This window comes from Lycorma delicatula, chromosome 1, assembly GCF_047948215.1.
Source record: "Lycorma delicatula isolate Av1 chromosome 1, ASM4794821v1, whole genome shotgun sequence".
Classification (NCBI taxonomy): Eukaryota; Metazoa; Arthropoda; class Insecta; order Hemiptera; family Fulgoridae; genus Lycorma; species Lycorma delicatula.
Window position 1 is genome coordinate 262,790,792 of NC_134455.1, and position 16,658 is coordinate 262,807,449.

A 16,658-nucleotide genomic window follows, 5' to 3' on the forward strand; every position below is an offset into this window, starting at 1 on the left:
TGTAATTTTTTTTAGTAAATATCATTCACAATAGGATTTTTTCATACGTGCATGCATACACACATAACTAAGAGACATACGCATACAAGAGAGCATGCATGTGCATAACTCACTCATGTATCTATCCCACCCTACTACTTTTCTTCTTTCCTGTAAAAAGTAGCTTTTGTGATTGTATCTTCCTGATATAGCTCCACAACATGAGTAAGATTTTCCTGCATTAAGAAATATTTATCTCATTTTTCAGCCATATCTTTATGAGGCATTTGTAGTTATATAGCAATATACAAAAATATAAAAACCCTGAGTGTGTGTGAGTCTGTAAAGCAAATGCCCGTACTTAAGGATTTTCTTGAAACAATATTCATTTACGTTTTTTTTAAATATATAAATACTACTATTTCCTTTTACAGGTATAAAGTTCTTAAGTCCATATGACAATATTTTAAAATAATAATATTTTGGGAATAAGTGGCTCATCAGTGTTGCAGTAGAGTGAGTTTCTCAACTATTTTCAACATGATAGAATGCTCACTTTCGATCATAGAGATTTCATTGATTATCAAGAATACTTTTTAATGGATCTATTTTGTCCAAAACCATCTGTCTAGTCAATATGAACTCAGTGGCAACATTCCAAATATATCTGCATTATACCACTTTTGTGATAACATGTGGACGTATGTGTGATTTCACTGTGGTCTAGTTGACCAAGAGGTGATCAGAGACATTCAATATAAATTACATGAACTCTGACACAAGGTCAATTGGGTGCTCCATTATGATAGTTTATTTGCCCTGATGGCTTACAAAACACATGAGATACATGACACACTTATCGAACAGGACTTCCTCAGAGCATTCTGACAGTTGGAATAGCATTGAGATTGTACTGCTATTTCAAAGAGTATGGTTCTTGCATTTAAATCAGGTACTGTTGTTTTGTGATTGGAATTTTTATTTGTACCTTATAAATATTTCAAAGTAATAAGTATAAAGTACTTCCTTCAAATATAAAAAAAAACCAGTCGTAATGAAAACACAGATGTGTTCCAGGTAAGCTTGAATGCAGCAGGAGGTAGCTCCAATTCTGTGAATTTTAATTAATGCTTTTAACTTTTTTGAATTTTAAAATGTTGTGTAAATTAGAATAAGATGAGGCATAAATTGATTCCAAATATAATTAATGACATAATTAAACCATGATATTCAATTCAATTCAGTTTATTGAGGTATCAAAAGTAGCGTGATACACCTCTATAAATAGAGTGAATCAGTTCTGCTAAGAGTTATACCTTGTGCACAGACCAGGGTATAAAAATTACAAAGATTTACAAAATATACAAGAACATTACAAAATACATGATATACATGAAATAAAAATCTATTTTCTAATTACTAAGTACTTTTTTATTGTTTACTTAAATGCATCTTTCTTGATTTATTGCTTTAAAATCCACTTTTTTATTTTATTCTTCAGTAATGTAGATTTGAATGCTTTGTAAATATTTGGCAGCAGTCTGTTGAAATGTAGTATAGCAACATATATATCATTTTTTCCCTAATGTTCTAATATTTGGCAAGTTCTGAGATTTGCTTCTACTAGTACTTTTTGGTATTTGAAATTAAATTTTTTAGTTTTTCATGGTGAAACCTTAACATAGATACAATATACATTTGTTTTATTGACAGAGGTTTTTTAATAATAGTACTTATTCCATTATTTGTTATTTTTTCAAAATTTTGTTTGAAGATTAGATAGTGAGTTTAATGCATTATCATACACTGATCCCCAAGCTACTATAGCATAGCTTTCTATAAAATAGCTATTAAATAGGCCATAGTATAAGGAAAACAGTATTTCTGAGTTCAAAATTCTTGAGAGTTTTACAAAAATGAACAGCAAGTATTTCGTCTTCTTGGTTAAGCTTTCTATCTGTTCATTCCATTTTAAATGCAAATCTGTAGTTATTCCAAGATATTTGGTATATTGAACTCTTTTTATTTCACAATCTTGAATTTTTACAAAAAAGTTTGTGTAATTTGTAGTAGAATAGTTTGAGTACGCTATAATGTCTGTTTTTTTCAATATTTATTGTTAATTGGTTTTCAGTCAACCATTCATTTACAAGAGCAAAATATTCACTTTACTAAAAGTTTCTTGACAGGTTTTTTCTGAGCTTAATACTACCATATCATCAGTCTAAACAAAAATGTATCCTTCAGATAGAATTTTGAAGATGTCATTCATGTGTATTGAAACAGAAGTGGTTCTACTGTTGTTTTTAAAGAACATCTATGTTTACATTTTTGATATCACTTTTTGTTTTATTTATTTTTACATTCTGTCACTTAGATAATTTAGCAATAATAATTTGTGTGCTGTATTCTGTATTCCATATTTATATTGTTTTTTAGTAAAATTTTATAATTTCATAATTAAAAATACCAAAGCAGATAACAGAATCCTATCAAGTATTTCAATGATATTTTTATAAGCCAAAAATTCCTGCAGTACCAATCATTGATCTATTACTACAGAATCAAAATATAATATTAAAATGACCAGATAAACAATTAATTGCTAACTCAAAACAAAGGCTAACTCTACACACAAAGACAAAATAATTTTCTTTCAATTTGAAAAGTTTTAAACTATCATAAAAAAAAATCTGCAGTACTTATCTGAAGAGAAAAAGAGATACACAGATTAATTAATATTAAAAACTGTGCAATACAGTACAAAAATTATTTAAAAACTTATAACTTATATAACTCTGAGTATGAAATACAAACAGCCATCGAATAATATTTCAATTGTCACCTTCATTCAGTTATTGGTGTGCCTCTGGGGATATTGTGAAAAGTATGTGATTAGGCAAAGTGAAAAAGTGAGTTACCACAGTAAATTTATTTTGAATAAAGTTGAAAAGAACAAGAATAGTGCTAATAGAAATGTGAAAAAGGTAGAAATAATTGGTTTACAATGATTAATATGACATTAAATGGGAAATTAGAAGAGATACTGGATTTTTTTATGGCGAGAAAGGATATTTATTTCTTGGGTTTATCAGAAGTGAAGGTCAATCAAGAAAAAAGCTAAGGAAGGGATACAAGTTGTTTTGGAGTGAGGATTGAGATGGAGTTGCATTGATTGTTAAAAAAGATGTAATGCAGTGTCTATTTGAAGTTTACCAGTATTAATGACAGTAAAATTTGGTAAGAAAGTCTAGAAATTTCTTCAGATGTTTACACTCCATATAGGAAACTAGGAGGAAAACATTGAGTATTTCTTATAAATCTTGGATGAACATACAACAGACAAACACTACTATCACTGTGGGAGCTCAAGTTGTGAAAGAGCAATTTAGGGTTGAAGAATTATTGGATATAGTAATAGGGAAGTTTGGATATAGTAATCGAAATAGAGAAGGCAATATTCTTATTGACTTTCGCAAAAGGAATAATTGTATTGTAGGAAACACATGATTTAGCACATGAAATAACTAGGTCTAGATGAGATGATAGGAGGAAAAACTGTCATTGATTATTTTCTGATAGAAAAAGGGAAATGAAAAGAACTGCTATTTTTAGTTGCCATGCCAGAAGAAACCTTTGATGGGGATCACATAATAGTGAGCAGAATTGAAAGTTGAGAGTATGCCAAAAATCAAGAAGATTAGGGATGAAAGATTTGAAGTATGGAACTTGAAGGAAAATGCTTGTACTGAGGAATTTAGAGAAGAATTTAGGAAAAAGGTAACTTACCTTTTTCCTAAATTCTTCTCTAAATTCATTTATAAAATTTATTTATTTATACATTGAAAGTGTATTGTTTTTTTTAAACTATATAAATAAGAATAAAGTGATTTCACTTGAAAGGTAGTTAGCGGCTCCTTTACTTTTTATTCTTTTAACTGGATATAATCAATTTTTTCATTAACAGTGAATAGCTTCTATTTAGCTTCAGTTAAATTGAGTATGAGGATTATCCTTAAAATTAAGTCGAAATTAATTGTAATTTTACTTCTAATGCGTAATTAGAAGTACGTAATTAGAACGCAAAATAACGTTTTTGCGTTTGCGCATTTTTGCGTTTGACGTTTTTGCGTTTGCGCGTTTTTGCGTATAAGTCCTATAATTAGGATCAAGATTGTAACTGTTGATGAAATTAGTCATTCTTCTATAATTATTATTTTTGTTGAGAATATTGGTATGATTATTGAAATTTCAATGTCGAAGATTAAGAAGATTGTTGCAATTAAAAAGAAGTGAGTAGAAAACGATTTTCGTGTCAATGATATTTTTGAAAATCCACATTCAAATGGTGAATTTTTTTCTCGTCTTATTTTATTTTTTTTAGAGATTAATATTGTGAATATTATCATTATAATAATGATTGATCTTAGTGAAATTATTGTTATTGTAATTTTGATTATCTTTTTAATTTTTTTTAATCTATTAGTTGGAGGCTAATTATACTTTTTGTACTAAAAAGATTATTATTATTTTCCTCATCAGTAAATTGAAAGATATAGGAATAATCAAATTACGTCTACAAAATGTCAGTATCAGATTGCTGCTAGTAAACCTAGGTGATGTCTGGCTGAAAAATGTATCTTTATGCATCGTACCATTGAGATTATAATGAAGGTTGTTCCCACAATTACATGAATACCGTGGAATCCTGTAGTTAGAAAGAATGATGATCCATAAATTGAGTCTGCTATTGTGAAGGTGGATTGTTGATATTCTCATTTTTGTAGAAATGTAAAGTATAATCCTAAAATGATGGTTAGTATTAATGATTTGTTTGATATTGATAGTTTATTTAATAAGATTCTATGATGTGCTCATGTTAGTGTAATTCCTGATGAAATGTTGCTTCTCGTGTGATGTCTCGTCATCATAATATTATTGACATTGTTGATAAGGTTAATCCTAATATTATTAAGTTATATTCTTTTGTTTGAGTTCATTTTACAGTTCCTGTTAATATTGTTATTATGTTTATAGATAACATAATTGGCCACGGTCTTTTTGTTAATATGTGAAATGGATGACTTTTTTTCATAAGGTACTTCTCTAGAATAAACATACACATACACATACACATAAACGTAAACGTAAACACAAACGCAAACGCTAACGCAAACGCAAAAACGCGCAAACGCACAAACGCGCAAAAACGCGCAAACGCACAAACGCGCAAAAACGCGCAAACGCAAAAACGCGCAAACGCAAAACGCGCAAACGCAAAAACGTCAAACGCAAAAACGTTATTTTGCGTTCTAATTACGTACTTCTAATTACGCATTAGAAGTAAAATTACAATAAATTCCGACTTAATTTTAAGGATAATCCTCATACTCAATTTAACTGAAGCTAAATAGAAGCTATTCACTGTTAATGAAAAAATTGATTATATCCAGTTAAAAGAATAAAAAGTAAAGGAGCCGCTAAACTACCTTTCAAGTGAAATCACTTTATTCTTATTTATATAGTTTAAAAAAAAACAATACACTTTCAATGTATAAATAAATAAATTTTATAAATGTCCAGAGAAAAAATTCATAATAACAATTTCAATGTTAGGCTTTTAATTAAGCTATCCGAACAAAAAAATAAAACTTAAGAATATTTAAAGTAAACCTATCAAAAAAAAAACCTAACCACATACATACACACATACATACATACACACACACACACATATACAAACAAACACAAACACATACAAACACACACACAAACACATAAACATACACATAAACATACACATACACATACACATACACATACACATGTGTATGTGTAGTTTTTGCGCGTTTATGCGTTTGCGCGTTTTTGAGTTTTTGCGTTTGCGCGTTAGCGTTTGCGTTTGCGTTTACGTTTAACGCTAACGCGCAAACGCAAAAACGCGCAAACGTGCAAACGCATAAACGCGCAAAAACTCGTAAACGCACAAAAACGCAAAAACGCGCTAACGCAAAAACGTCAAACGAAAAAACGCGCAAACGCAAAAACGCACAAACGCGAAAAACGCAAAAAAAACGCGCAAAAACGCGCAAGCGCGCACGCACACATAAACACACACACACACACACACACACACACATAAACACGCACACATATAAACATACACATACACATAAACGTAAACGCATACATACACACACACATACATACATACACACACACACATATACACACACACACACACATATACACACACACACACACATATATATATATATATATGTTTTTTGCGCTAACGCGCAAACGCAAAAACGTCAAACGCGCAAAAACGCAAACGCGTTTATGCGTTTGTGCGTTTAAGAGAGCGTTGTAAGAGAGCTAAAAGAAAAAGAGGAAAAATGGAAGGAGTTTAAAAACGCATTTGTGAGAAGTGCAGAGATGGTTTGTGACAGGAGTAGAGGAAGAAGAAGAAACACCTAGGTGGCGTGATTGGATAAAGGAAGCAATCCAGCGAAAGGTGCCATGGGGAGTTAGAAGAAATGATAAAAGTGAAATAAAAAAGAAAGTGTATTTAGAAATCAAAAAGAAATGCCAAAGAGTTGTAGCTGAGGAAAAGAAGAGCAGGTTTTTGTTTGTTGATGAACTAGAGGAAGACGAAGTAGATGGAAAAAAGAAACTTTACCGGGTGATTAAAACAGTAGATTTTCAATGGAGACTGTACTGGCTGTTAAGAACAATTATGGGGAGATTCTCATAGGTGCACATGTAGTTACAAATTGATAGAAGGAATATTTTAGAGATATGTTGGATGTTGAGTGCAACCTATAATGGGAACAACTATAGATTGATGCAGGGGAAAGAAATGACAAAAAGGTGAGTAAGGAAACAAATGAGCAGCGATTAAGAAAATGGAACTAGGGAAAGCAAATGGGTTAGATGAAGTAGCACTAAAATAATTAGAATAGCTGATATTAGGAATTGTTTGGTTGAGTAGAGTAATGTACTTTACAATATTACTAGAGTATCTTGTACAATACTCTGGTAATAATGTACTCTCCTAGTACCTTTACCTGTTGGAAACAAGGAAAGGTACCTAAGGGAATAGTACCAGAAGACTGGGGGAAGAATATAATTGCCCCAAAGTTTAAAAAGGATGTCAATAAATAATGTAACAACTACAGAGCAATATCTCTGTTGTTTCACGCTCCCAAAATTTTTGAAATAATTTTAGAACTTAGACTGAGATCATCCAATGAGATGTAGCTGGAAGAAGAACGATATGATTTTCAGACTGAAAGATTTACCATTGATTTGATATCCACTATGTGACTTGATTGAGAAATGCTTGACTTGAGAAGACTGCTGAGAAAGGAACATGATGGGGATCTCATAATGTTATTTATTGACGTAAGGATAGTGTACAATATTAATGCAAAGGAAAATATATAGAAATCATTAAAGACAAAAGGTGTTGGAATAAAACTCATTGAAATACTTCAAACATTGTAAAGAAAAGTGAGATTAAAAACATCTACTGGTCTCTCTGATAGCTTTAAGGTCAAAACTGGACTGAGATAAGGAACTGTATTGTCACCTCTTTCATTTATAGCTTTATAAATACATAAATAAGTCAAAAAGGGAATGAGAGCTTGGCTATTTTCTGATGGTATTGTATTAACAGTAAAAAATGAAAAACAAGTACAGGATGGGATAAAGATATTAGAGTGGGGAATGCAAATTAGTGTAGAGAAAAGCTAAGCAGTTGAATTTACTGGGAAAGAAAGAGTTGGGAGGGTCTGTATCAAGTTCATGGCGAAGACATAGAAGTAGTAGAATCATTTAAACAATTGGATAGTGAAGTAACAAAGAATGGAAAAATGAATAGAGAGAAAACTAAGAAAATACACGTAACTGGGGGATTTTATTAGAATATGAAAAGCCTGCTGTGGAGAAATGAAATACTTACGAGATGTAAAGAAATAATATTTGAAACCTTTTTTATATCTGTTCTTCTGTATGGGGTGGAATCATGGGTTACAAATCAGGCTGAAGAGAATAAAGTACAGGCTTGTGAAATGAAATTCCCAAGAAGTATGGTGGGAAAAACAAGGAGGGATTGAATTCAGAATGATGTTAGAGAAATGTTTCTGTTTCCTTAAATTACTGTCTTCTTTCCATGTATAAATATTTCTGTCATTTTTTTGCTGTTCATGAATTACTGATAACGAATTTCAGCTATTGTTTTATTTTTTATAAATGGAAAAAATTCACATTATAATTGTTCAAGTTTTATCAGAAACTGAAATAAAAACAAATTGAATTTTGAATAAGAAATTTACTAATAGTGCTGCCACACCTATGCTTTTTTTAGGATTAACCGGATTCTTGAATCACCAAGAGGTAGTGCCTTATTAGTTGGTGTTGGCGGCAGTGGTAAACAATCACTTTCTAGATTGGCTGCATTTATATCTAGTCTGGAGGTTGCTCAAATACAACTACGCAAAGGATATGGAATCCTAGATCTAAAGGTAACTTATTTCATTACTGTTTAATGTTCTGTAAACTGAAAATTCCTACATATTTTTAAAGCTACCTTATAAAGATCATTTTTTTACTGCAAACTGTTTCACTCCTAATTATTAGTGTGCTGAATGGTGTAGTTTAAACTTTTCACATATAAATTACTAGTTGAATCTATTCAATTGGTATCACCTTGTAATAGTTTTGTTTGACTGTACATCCCAACCCCGTAGGTAGAAGACCACCCACCTTGTGTGACATTACCGGTCACCATACAAATCCCTTCGTTCTGGACTCTGAGGGGCTTTACCGGAGGTCGTCTTTAGACACTCTAACTGATTACACCTCACAGTAATCAGCCAGGCTCGAGTCGAGATGCCACTGATGTAAATACCTCGGCAGACATTTTTATCAATAAAATACAAATCAAATTTTGCCTTCACATAGGCCTCAAATGGACATCTTTACATCCAACCTAACATGATTCCATCAAACTAACTAACAAAATTGCAGAAGCGTGGAACCCACGCCTAGTCCAAATTTGACAATACCATTCATGACTGTGAATGCCTCAGAAAACAAACAAATTGAAAGTTAAATCAGGTCTACACTCATACCAATCAAAGTTGTGTTCTATGCAACATAGAAATTCAGACCTACACCCAAATAAGTTGACCAAATTAAGTCACCTAACAAGGGGAACGTAACCTCATTCTGGTCCGTGCAGGAGCTGGAGACACACCCTGCACCCCCACCTGGTCAAATCATGGAGTCTTGCACGGCATTACTAAGTCACAATCAGGAACGCCACCGGCAGAACAAAGTCACACCCCTGGTCGGCTACCATACCCAGTAGCACGGCCATGCCCACCAGTGGGAGCCCCAAATCAAATCATAAACAATACCAACATAACTGTGGCACGATGCCAATGCACCTACCTCCAACCAATCCTGCCTTGATCAAATAATCCTCTCTGCAGACCTACACATTGCAAATGCGCAAAGAAAACCACCCACTATATACCATTCCTTGTGGATCATCCAGTTAATTCAGAGATCCAGAAAGGAATGTATTCTCTTAAGTTCCCTAACAGCACATGAATGTTCGACCTTACATGAGGGACAGACATAGAGGACATGGTCCACTGTATCATCAGTCCCACAATCTGGACATTGACTTGAATCCACCAAATGAAACCTAGCCAAACTCACCCGAAAGGCACCATGCCCAAAGAGAAACTGTGTGTTATACTGATTGGGGGAAACCCATCCAATCGCACCTACATCATACACTATAGAAAATATACCATGCATGTAGCGACCTGTGGGGTATTTGTCCCACCTGACGTGTCAAGATGCAAGGCCCCAGTCTTCAATCTCCTGGTTTTGTTCTGACGTCAATCGTTTATTTACCTTGGAAATGTAGCATTCCTTATGCTCATTAGCTAAGATATCTATTGGTTTGACTCCGGTTATAACACAGACTGCCTCTTGTGAGGCTGTTCTATAACAGTCAGCAAGATGAGTCGCTGGGCCTGCAGCAAAATGTCCGTGAAACATCTAAAAGCCAAGCGGTGAGCCTAGAGAGGTGCAGCATATAGCATAATAGCCTCACTGACACCTTTGTAAAGGATATGCATGGTACGGTAATTCTACCCCCAATCGGGATGAATGACTCTATGGATTCCATAAAAAGCAAAGAAAAAGCAAAGGCCTTTTTTGCTACTTATTGTAGATGTTCCTTGAACCGAAAATTCTCATCAAGGATAACACCAAAGTACTTTTGAACTGTAACGTTTTGGTTGGGGAGACCAGCCACCCAAACCCAGATTCATCGGGAAGAGGCCGGTTGGCCTCTTTTCCCACAACATCATTGTGGTTTTCTCTGGGCTGAAAATCATCTTATGTTGAAGACTCCACAGCCAGAATGTCTCACAAGCAGCTCAGAACTCTACTTAGTTACGCAAATCCCCGTCAATCAATAGCAGCGCATCATCAGCATAACCGATAACATGACAACCACATAACAACCTCAAATTCAACATGGAATCGACTTCTGTAATGCAAAGTAGGGGACTCAGAACACTGCACTGAGGGCATTCTTTAGTTAAGGTCTTACGAACCTCAGAGCCGCCATCGTGCAGGGAAAGGGTTTGATGGCTGAAGTAACTTGACAGCACTTCTATTTCATATACATTTATGCTTCTGCATCTGAAACAGAGCAGAGGGCCACCATAAAATGCCCGGATATGTACAGAAAAATCCCTAATGCATATTTGCATGAACTAGAGGAATCTATCTGTCACCTTTAGTATGATATCCTCAGTGCTCTTGTCCGGTCAGGAACCATAGTGGTTGTCCATTAGCAAATGACTAATGATCAATCTAACATTAATAAGCAAATATAGTACCTTCTCTAAAACCTTACCAATCCTGGACAAGAGCATTAGTGGATGGTAAGAAGAACTAACATTAGGATCTTTGTCACCACCTTTGAACAACAATGCCAAGTCTCCACACTTCCAACTCGCCAGAAAGTGGCCAGCAAAGAGCACTATTATATATTATATATATTAGATATCTATTATATATTAGAAGACCAAGAACTATTGGAAGCACTCGGACAAGGAGCTCCAATGTGATACAATCATATTCAGGGGCCTTGTGCCTTGCCATACTGCAGATCATCTGATGCACCTCTGCCTCAGTGGCCTCAGAAGATTGTAAGTTGGTCTCAAAAACCACAACTTCCCGTCTGACATGCTGGTGGTATGAAACCTCATCCATCATAGTGTCATCCAGGAGTAAATCATTCAGCAAAATATTAAGGACACATTCTTTGTCAATTACCACCCCCTCACGGGTCGACAAAGCTGACAAGAGGACATCTTTCCTACGCTTATGCCCAAGGGTTCTATACACAGTGCCCCAAGGGTCTCTATTCCCTTGTTCCTGAATGAAGGAATGCCAGGAATTACGCTTGGAGGGCCAAATGCTATGAAATTACCTAGCCCTCCTTCTGCAGTTTGATTGTACATCCCAACCCCATAGTGGAAGACACCCGCCTAGTGATGTTCTGGTCACTTTACCATCTCTCCCATTCCTTGCCCTGATGGGCTTTAACGGGAGTCGTCTATCTCCCTCTGACTTTTTTACATCTCATAGTAATAAGCCTGGCCTCGTTAGGATGCCACCAATGTAAATGTCTCGGTCGACATTTACATCGGTGATTTATTAACTCAGCTTTTGCCTTATTTTGCTGTAGTCCTCATCTGGACATCTTGAATGTACTACATCGTTTCCCTCTGAACTAGCTAACCAAGTTCGCGAAAGCTTGAACCCTGTGCCTAGTTCCACTTTATGCCAATTCTGTGAATGTTTTGAAATTCAAGGCAAAGTTTGACTGTACAGCCAAAAACATGACTATGTTTTTTTTTTTTTTTTGTAAATTTACTATCCTTAAACGTGTGAATACTGCTTTCACAAATAGGAACATTGGCATTGTTAATGGGAACAAAAGCAGTTTTATTATTGCTAATAAAGTATGATACATTGATTATTGATACACTTTTCTTTTGATGAACATATTCATTTTGATTGCAGCAAATTAAACAAGCAAAACTGAATTTTTCTTGCTTTGTAATATTTTACTGCTTTATCGCATTTAATCAGCATTAAATCGCATTAAATGCCTATTTTCATATACATTCCTATTTGCCTATATTCCTTCAAAGAAGGAGTTTGATTTCCTTTTTACCAAACTCTTTTGAAAAATAGTTAGTGCTCCTTCAAAAAATCAGAATGAGTGCTCAGGACAGAATAATTAACTCTCATATCATTTCGTGAGACTATGAAATAAGAATCATACATACCAATAGTTCAAGATGGGGATTTATCTACAAATGCGTAAAATAGGTTGGACTGAATGTGTAAAAATTATATTTTAGAGAGGACATACAGAAATCTAGAATTTATCAGCTCATTAAAGAAAATAAAGGTAGAGTATTTGTGAGATATTTTGAGAGAGAAATAATGTTCTTAACCTTCATTTTAAAATTCCGGGAGTGTTGAACAGTAAAAGAATTATTGAGAGAAGAAATAAGTCATAGCTCGGCTCCATTTTACAACTATAGAATTTTTTTTTAAGCCACATTGATAAAGTTGTGATTGTCAGGAGGATAGAGCATTCTGGAACTTTTAAAGGAGATGATGTATAACGATAATTAGAACAACATTTTATAAATTCTAAGACTTCAATGCATTTTTTTTATTAATATACTAGCCTTGTTACAAAAAAAAAGTAAAGATTTCCCAGAAATAATAAAATACTAGTGTTTGTACCACAGAGCGTTGTACAAATGGGACAACAAAACTATTTATGTGTTATAATATTGCACTATACTTAAATTCCGGAATTAGTTAAATAAGTTATGGAATAAAATTCAGGATCAGTTAATTTAGAAAGCAGCATAAAAAGTTACACCAGCTGGTATAATAGTAAACTTGCTTCCGTACTTCAATTCGAGAAAGTTAATAGGCATTTGTCAGTCATTTTGTATAGGTATTTAATGATTCTTGTACAGTTTCCTCAATCTATACTTTAAAAGAAATTCTTGATTTATATTTTATGTGACTGTTGGTTTAATTGTGAGTCTGTTATGTAAATAATAATATAATATATAATTATAACAATATATAATATAATAAATAGTTTTAAAGATCCTCTCCCATTATCGTATCTTGATCTATATTTAAAATATCTTTCATTATTAGCTTTGAAAATGTTAAGTTTTCTTTATTAATTGAGGTAGTTTTAAGCTTTATACAAGGTTAATAATATGATGAAATTGTTTTTGAGAAAAATCTACTAACATTATTAACTTTGTGCCTTATTACAATGAATAAAGTACTTCCAACAAATTTGGATTAAATTTCTACTAACAGTCAACCTATAACCTACTGGGTTGCTGTATTGGTGAACTTGTCATTGCAAATCAGCTGATTTTGAAGTCAAGAGTTCTAAGGTTCAAATCCTAACAAAGGCAGTAACTTTCATATGGATTTGAATACTAAATCATGGATACCAGCATTCTTTGGTAGTTGGGTTTCAATTAACCAAACATCTCAGGAATGATCGACCTGAGACTGTACAAGACTGCACTTCATTTACATTCATAATATCATCCTCAATCATCCTCTGAACTATTACCTTACGGTAGTTCTGGAGAGTAAACAGAAGAGAAAGAAAAAGAGTCAACCTATGATCTATTGAAATGACAAACATTTTATAATTTTACTATTTGAAGTATTATTTTATGAATATTGCAATTATAACAACAGAAAATGCTTGGTGCAGGTTGAAAGACTACAACTGTGCCTATCAATTTCGTTTTTAAAAAAATTTGCTTTTTTAAAAATATTACCTTGACAATATACTCACCAGCAACACATTGTAACTATTACACTGTTTAAGTAAAATAAATAAATCTGTTATTTTGATTAGAACATAATAATACCATTATTATGACAATCATCTGACATTATTTATTACATAGATCAAGTTAAGAATAGGTGGATATGCTTCTCCTAAAAAAAAGGAACCTGGCATTTGCCTGGTTGCATCAAGGGAAACTGAGGTAAAACCGTGCCCCAGCTTCACATAATAATAAAATAATAAATTTAAAATAATAATAAAATAAAAAGTAGATCTTGCAATTTGCTAGTTGTGATTTGAAAGGCCACATGCAATAGGCATAAAAGGATTGACATTTTCAGATTATAATTCACTGATTGAAAATTTTCAAATTGTCACTGTGCATGTGATGGGAGTAGGACATGTAAAATAAGCATGGGTAAGTTATGCCCATCCACAGTAGCCACATTATAATTTTTGCATGTAGTGTAGTTTTTATTTTCTTATATTTTGACTCATTTTTTGATATTTTTTTACAATCGAATATTAAGCTCTCTTGCAAGCATGAACAAGAAGTCATATATATCTTTGAGGATTCTTTGTTTGAGGAAGCTTTGAGTGGTGAAGAGTAGTGTTCTACTCTTCACCACTCAAAGCTTGATGAAGAAATTAGTGTTCTACTCTTCACCACTCACCAGTCAATTTCTTGATGAAGAAATTGACCACGTTTCAGAGCAGATTGCTTCAAACCATCATTGAATCAATGTTCAAACAGTCAAAAAACATAGTAACTGATAAACTAAATTTGATATGAAGTCCGTTCCCCAAAATTTTAACACAGAAATAGAATGCTGGAGTTTTTTTACCAACAATCACATGATGGAGCAAATACTTTGCCACATTGATGCTAAAATAAAATCAAGGAAATTAGCTAATGAAGATCTTTCACGAGCTTACTTATTGAAGGAAACCATGAACAATTATTGGCTTTGTTGGGCTTGTTGTACATAGATGGGTTATATCATTCCAATCACCAAAGTTTGTGTGACTTGTAGCGAACTGATGGAACTGGTATAGAAATATTTAGAACAACTACACCTTTATTTTTGTAAAGTTGTTTATGATTTGATGATTCTTTAAGATGTGATGAAAGAAATAAATTAATTTTATAATAGTGGCCGTGGATGCAGCTGATGAACTCAATGCAGCATATAATGTTTTACATAACACTAAAAACTGGCCTTTGACTGTATTTCCTGTGATGATGTATGTTGCTGGATAAATACTCCATCATTTACCATGAAAATAATAAATAAAAAATAAACAGACATGATTTCATCAGAAAACTTGATCTGGAGATGCTTGTATCAGTTTTTGCAATTATGTTAGCGCCAAAGCTTTAAAATGACATATCACTTTTATTATGTGTTATTACTTTCTTTGTAAAACTTTAGCTTGTAGAATTATATTTATAGATAATGAACAGTATTAATTTTCAGATGGAATTATCAGGGCTATACTTGAAGTCAGGCTTAAAAAATGTTGGAATAATGTTTCTGATGACAGATGCTCAAGTTCCAAGTGAACACTTTCTGGTTTTAATAAATGACATATTAGCTACAGGTGAAGTACCTGATTTGTTTCCTGATGATGAAGTTGAAAATATAATTGCCGGTGTTAGAAATGAGGTAAATTTGTAAATTGTATTTCTTGAAATTTTAATTATAAACTTGTCTTATGTTAAAGAAACAGCTAGTCATTAATAAAAAGAATGAATCCTATATAAGATGTAAACTACACCCCTTTATAACCCTTTAAACCAGGTGGTATTACAGAGCAGATTATAGAATGCACTTGGAACATCTCAGGAAATTGCTTCCTGAAAATTGAAGGGTATCAAGTAAAATAGAATGCTAGCATAGGTAGCTACATTAAAGAAATAATTTTCCATGGATCACCTAAGTTAAACAGTATTGGGATACAGTTTTAGAGCATTCTGTTGACAGTAATTAGTAACTTATAACCATAAAAGTCAACTGCACTTAAAAATTTATTGACTAAAAGAAAGTAACATTTTTTCTTCCTTAACTTAATCTTTTGTTTGTGCAAAAATTTCAACAAAAATTTGTAAATTATGTCAAATTAATTTGTGTTGAGTTCATAAAAAGTAAAATTGTAAAAATGATCTTATCACCGTTTTTAAGTGAAAAGATCCAAAGCATTTAAAAATATTTTTAAATTTTATGTTACAAATTTTTGAAAATGAACGCATTTGAGATCAGATACATCGCTAAATATTTGAAACTTGTGTTATTTATTATCTACGCAATTACCTGGATTTTAAAGTTAACCTTGTTTTTTTACATGTTCTGCCTACTAAAAAACTGGAAAGAATATAATTTTTTTTTATAAATTCACATGAAAATTACTGTTCAGATTATACTAGGCAATAAAGCTTTAATGTCAAAAGGTTCATGAGGTGGAAATCTCGTAAACTAGTTGGTATGTTAAATTAATTTTTTAAATAGGTAGTTCTATTTATGTCAGGAAAAGTTCATGAATTTCATGAGGGTTTGTTATAGAAATACAATTTTTTTTGATAAGGAGGTGTACTGAAATGTTTTTCATATCTGCATAATGTGACAAGGCATTTTAGTTCCACATGTGAATTATAGAACAAACCATACTACACCAGCATGAATTGCTTCTTTGCAGTTTGTGTGGCCAATATGATTTTTAATCAGAT

At 32.8% G+C, this 16,658-nt stretch overlaps 1 protein-coding gene across 1 annotated transcript in view; it reads left to right on the plus strand.

Moving 5' to 3' along the window:
- The window catches only part of Dhc93AB (Dynein heavy chain at 93AB), a 493,152-nt gene that overhangs the window by 322,493 nt on the left and 154,001 nt on the right, over positions 1 to 16,658 (plus strand). The window contains exons 50-51 of the mRNA XM_075354875.1: positions 8,351 to 8,507; positions 15,412 to 15,600. Of these exons, the coding sequence (XP_075210990.1) occupies positions 8,351 to 8,507; positions 15,412 to 15,600 (346 nt within the window). The remainder of the gene's footprint in view (positions 1 to 8,350; positions 8,508 to 15,411; positions 15,601 to 16,658) is intronic.